The sequence below is a fragment of the Limulus polyphemus genome, unplaced genomic scaffold (assembly GCF_000517525.1).
Source record: "Limulus polyphemus unplaced genomic scaffold, Limulus_polyphemus-2.1.2 Scaffold1399, whole genome shotgun sequence".
In the NCBI taxonomy this organism is placed as follows: domain Eukaryota; kingdom Metazoa; phylum Arthropoda; class Merostomata; order Xiphosura; family Limulidae; genus Limulus; species Limulus polyphemus.
In genome coordinates, this window is record NW_013667009.1 from 201,597 (window position 1) to 207,005 (window position 5,409).

General features: G+C 29.3%; 1 protein-coding gene across 1 annotated transcript; it reads left to right on the forward strand.

Annotated features, from left to right (window-relative positions):
* Window positions 1-1,447: 1,447 nt before the first annotated feature.
* On the forward strand, window positions 1,448-3,389 carry LOC106463409 (oxalate:formate antiporter-like). The gene is made up of 3 exons (XM_013923432.2): window positions 1,448-1,697; window positions 2,263-2,362; window positions 2,809-3,389. The coding sequence occupies exons 1-3, from the start codon at window positions 1,494-1,496 to the stop codon at window positions 2,871-2,873; spliced, it is 369 nt and encodes a 122-aa protein (XP_013778886.1). The 5' UTR covers window positions 1,448-1,493; the 3' UTR covers window positions 2,874-3,389.
* The last annotated feature ends 2,020 nt before the right edge of the window (window positions 3,390-5,409 follow it).

Sequence of the window (5,409 nt, forward strand, 5' to 3'; positions counted from 1 at the left end):
AGAGTAAAATTAAATTTTAATATTGAAAGTCATGTAGGAATGATTTATGTATAGCTGTATTATCTCTATGTTCTTGCTTGCATTCTTTTTGGCACTACCCCCCCCCGTACATTTACAAAATGTTTTTATTATTTGTTATCTAAGTCTTGTAGTATGAAAAACATGAGTTTAATAGAATGCTTATTTTTCTGACTGCAAATATTAAAATAATTATTTGTTAAAGGCAAAGAAAGATGTACTCTTTGTTTAAATTTAAAACATTAGAGCTAGGACGAATTGTTTTTCTTTTGGAATAAATCACAGTTACACCTGTTAATGATCAAGGTACATTTTCATTATATTTTGAAGTATGAAGCTGTTCTACAACTAAAAACATTCATTTGGTTTATTTGTACAACTACCAGTCTAAATAAGTACTTGAGATTATTCTAATATTTTGAGATGTAATGTTTTATTAATGGTAAGGTTATGGATGACAGTGAGAAACAGCTTAAGATTTGATCAGATTTATGTTTATGGATCTTTTATTTCTTGCACAAACAATATTTTGTATACTTGAATACATTGAGTATTTTTAATTACTCTCTCAAGCAAGGTATAATTCATTTTAAGTAAAAAAAATTAAGAAGCATTTTGGGAAATTATGCTGTGTAAAAAATTTAGGTGTCAAAGTTAAATTTTTTTATCCGTTACATCTGTTATCCAAGAAACAAAAAGTTTAAAGAATGTGTATGTTATATCCATTTTGCTGGGTTACTAGCTGCAGAAGGTTCATGAGGCAGAAATATCACAAATAACATGTTTATTAGCAGATGTATACCAAATTTCTAATATCTTATTTTTTTCAGGCATTTGGTCAAACATTCATCATTGATGATCATTTCCTTGCCTTTAACCATCCATATCTAAACTTAAAGCTTTCAGCTCAGTTTCATAAAAATTCATACATCCATATATTATTTTGTACTCTTAAAAGTGAAGATAAAACTTTTGAACTTTGTTCTTTGAGCTAATAATGGTCAAATAAGAGGACAAAAGTTACCACTTTCAAAATTCTAATTCATGGTTTAAAGAATGGGATGTATAAGTGAGTAAAGTAATATTCATAACCATTTAAATACTTTAGTTGTTGTTGGTTTACTTCGTGCTTTATACACAACAAAATACAAGATGAAGAAAATATCTTGCATACCTTTTCAAATCATCTTTGGTTCATCCACAGAACAGTAGGTTTTCAGCCATTTTTTAATAACATATCACAACAACTTAAGTACTACTAGTAAGAGTGTTTTTTTTTACCTTGTAAGAAGTTTTGTCTTGTAATGACCCCCAAAAAATTCGACCAACAGAATTAAAGACAGATGCTATTGATCCCACTTCATTAAAAGCCAGTTAAATCTTTGATTTAGATGTACAGAAGTTAATGTATTTTTATTATTGATTTTAGATATATTTTCTTCGCTTATAATTGGCACTCTTGTTTTCAGACATGTATGGTGTGTCTCTGTGGAATACTTTGTGCTTTGATGATGAGCTTTATTGCTACTCCACAAGGAGAGAAAGTAATGTTTAGTGTGTGGGTTTTTCTAATTTTCTTTACATTTTCTGGATTATTTGTACTGTTCCCAACAACAACAGCACAGACATTTGGCCCTATGCATGCAGGAACCAACTACGGTTTGATTTTCACTGCACCTGTAAGTACCACAACTTTCTGGTGTTTTTTTTTTTCACATTTTTGAGGTATCTGAAGCTAGGAGCCAATAAGAACACTTGTCAACTACAATTATTTGAATAATATATTTTTTTATTTAGAACTTGCTTAAATAACTTAATTTGAGCAATTTTTTTACATAACTTGTATACATTTTGTACAGCAATTTGCATCTATGCAAGTTATTTCTCTGAATGCTCTATGTTTAATATTTATTTTCTGTTATAGTGAATTTTGTACTAGTGAATCAACTTGTATATCAAAGTTTGGTTGGCTCACAATTCTTAAATTGCTGTAAAACTTGTCTGTGTGGGATATAAATAGATATTCTTTTCTTAATTTTAATTTTATTTTTTGAAAATGTTACTATCTGTAGTGCTGTATTAATTATGTTTATTGTATATTATGCTGAGCTAACATATAATACAGTTACTGATGGTGTATCATCAGTTCATAAAATAATCTTTTAAAAAATACAAATTTTGGAACAGGATTTTGTTTTTAATTACAACATGTGAATTTTATAAGTTTTAACTTTGTTACTGTAGGCCCTTTCATCTTTACTTGGAGCTTTTATTATTGAAAAAGTACAAAACAGTCTTGGCTGGTTTGGAACCTTTTCTTTTATAGGTGGAATGAGTTTAACAGGTACAAAAAGTCATTTATTTGTTTTCCATTATTTATTCATTAGTCTATATTAATTTTTTGGATGTTTTATGTCTAATTTTGACAGTGTGTGTCAGATCATTATTTATAATGCATCAAATTAAGTACTGTATGCCTTTTAAAAATTGTTTAAGTAAAATTCTTTTTTTAAAGTGAGAACAGGTGATCAATACTAAAGGTTTGGAGTTTTTTTTTTCTTTGTTACAAATTTAGATTATGTTTGATTTCTTGTTCTTTCAATATAAAAGAATTAATAATTAAAATTATAATTTTGCATTTCCAAAATATTTTGAAATATCTGCTTTTATTGTTTGGATTTATGTTAATTCTAGATACAGATGCAATACTTTGCACTTTTATCATTAGTAAAATAATATATAGGACATGCTAAAACTACATCTTAAATAAAATTCATTCATTCATTTTAGCACTATTCATCACTCTCTTCTATCCACAAAATCCTGAAATTGTGCGTCACCGTCATCACACATAGGTTACTGGGACCAAAAGCAACGAAAAAGATAGAAGAAATGGATAATATTCATTTTATTTTTACATATTGTGTAATATAGATTACTTTATTATTAATTCTTGTGTTTTGGAGTATTATAATTACATGGAGAAAATTGATTGGTGAAGTATACTTAATGTTATTCTTGTGAATTAATTCTATATTTATAATTCATATATGCAATTATAAGATGATCTGGTTTTTGTTTTTACCATTTTGATATTAAATAGATATATCTGTTATTTTTAGAGAAATTATGCATAGAAATTTATATTTTTGAGCTGTAATCAAATTAACATGTGAGTTGTGATAATACCACAAGTTTAAATACTTGTATTGTTGTAAATATTTTGGGTAGTATATTGGAAACAGTTTTATTATTTTTTGAAATGTTTTAGAAACTACATGAAAAGATTTTTGTACGATGTATTGCAGGGTGTTTTCCTACATGTTTAGAAAATCTAATTGTATGGAACTGGAATTTGTTTTGTGAAAAAACTAAAATAACAAATCAACAGGATATAATGTGCACATAAATGTAATCAAATGATATATTTTTGTACTAATTAAAAACTCGTTACAAACTAAATACACTCAAATTCTTTATTTCTGAAAGCGGAAAAGGAAGTAATTTAACAATCATTCAGAAAGTACTTTTCTTCTGAATGAGTAGGCTTTATTTTTTCTATACTGAGGCTATGTTCATCATTGGTCTTAAAATAATTTGAATAGATGACCATGTCAAATTTACGTTCTTTCACTCGTGGAAACAGTTTTCTTATCATAAGACTAATGTTACCTTGCAATAAGGACAACTAAATTGCTTAACTATATATCTGAAGAAATACTGTAGGTGATATCTAAGTTTAAAATGGCAGTTGTACACGTGGATACACAGTATGAAGTAAGGTGTGTTGCTGTTTTTTAACATGCAAAGAATACTTTCCAATGTATGGCAAGGCTATATAAACTGAACATTTAGGTAGTTCATATATCAGAAGATTACTAGCCTTATTTAGTACTTACAGTAAACTTTTAGTGATCAGATATCAGTAGTTGTCATGATTAGTAGCTTATGGCAGTGGATCCCAAACTGGGATTTAGGGGATAGTCCCAGAGGTACCTAAGCACATCTAGAAGAATTCTGTTTAGAAGTTCTCTGCCACCAAACAAAGCAATATTTTGAGCAAGAATTGCTTTACTGCAATAAATATGATTACTCAAAATTATTGCTATTTGAGATTTGCTTTTTTCAGAGACAGAATTGCAATGAAAGTAAGGTGCCCCATAGTGCCTATTATTTATAATGCATGTTAAATCATTAAGTAGAGGCCCTCAGCCAAGGATATCTAAGGTTCAAGGAATTCTCAAAATTAAAACTTCGGGAACCTTTGGCCATTACAATAATCTAAATCTAATTGGTTTTTAGTTACTTTCTTATTAGTAGGCATAAATAACTAATCACTTTTAATAATCTTCTGCTGTCTTTAGGAAGATCCTGAGAAGGACTGTACATGGTGGCATGGGCCAGGATTTGATCTTTGGTCTATATGTCAGAAAGGCTGGTGGCACACCTTCTCAGAACTTTCCTGAAGTTGGTAGCAGATGAAATGTTGGATATGAACTAACTGTATAGTAATAGTGTCTACTTGATTGTTAAACTTAGGTGATCATGTAAGCTATTAACCATGGCAATTAATGTTATTTATTTGTAATACTAATCCAGATTTAGAAGTTCTGCTTCTTAAAATATTGTTAAAAGATATTTGAACTTTGTTTTATTTAATACATTGTACATTTATAATAAATTTCTATTCTTAAAACTGATATAAAAGATATGGAAGACAATGTTCAATAAAAATACTTCTGATTTGATGTATTTGTGAGCATTTTAATAAAATTCAGCTACGTAACTCCTTTACATAAAAAGCATACTGTATATAATTGTACTCTTATGAAATTAACATTTATTGTTTAGTGTTACGTCTACGTTTGTTAATTTACTTTTCGTAACTTCGTTCCGACGAAACTTTAGCGACAAGTTCTTACTTAATAAAACTGGTTTATTCTTTCCGAATATAACTTTACGATACACTTGATTTCAACATTTGCGCTAAAACAAACTCTATAACGAACGTTAACTTCAACAATACTTTCTCACTGCAGATCAATTACTCACTACCTACACACATTGTTATGTCACGCCATGACCATCTTATATATATATCAGGCCACCCCCCAATCTAGTAAATGCTAGAGCACTCCGAAGGAACGGGATAGTTCTAGAAAGCAGGTGGCGTGACACTAGTCACGTGACCTCGCTGACGCAACACTGCCCCCTCCTTAGTATTGTTCGTCCCGAACAATAGCCACTAAACCAATAACAATTAACAATAACTTAATTAAAATGTACAGAATTACAAACACAAAATTACAAAGTCTCTTAATTTTACAGGACGTATCTTCTTCCGTACTGGTCTCAGTCTCGTTGGCTTCTGCTTCATGTGGGGTTCATCTG

Bases quoted from the DNA above. Each gene is read 5' to 3' on its own strand.
- LOC106463409 (XM_013923432.2), top strand. From the start codon at position 1,494: ATGGTGTGTCTCTGTGGAATACTTTGTGCTTTGATGATGAGCTTTATT. The intron at 1,698-2,262 runs GTAAGTACCACA...TTGTTACTGTAG, and splicing joins GTTTGATTTTCACTGCACCT to GCCCTTTCATCTTTACTTGG. The intron at 2,363-2,808 runs GTACAAAAAGTC...CATTCATTTTAG, and splicing joins AGGTGGAATGAGTTTAACAG to CACTATTCATCACTCTCTTC.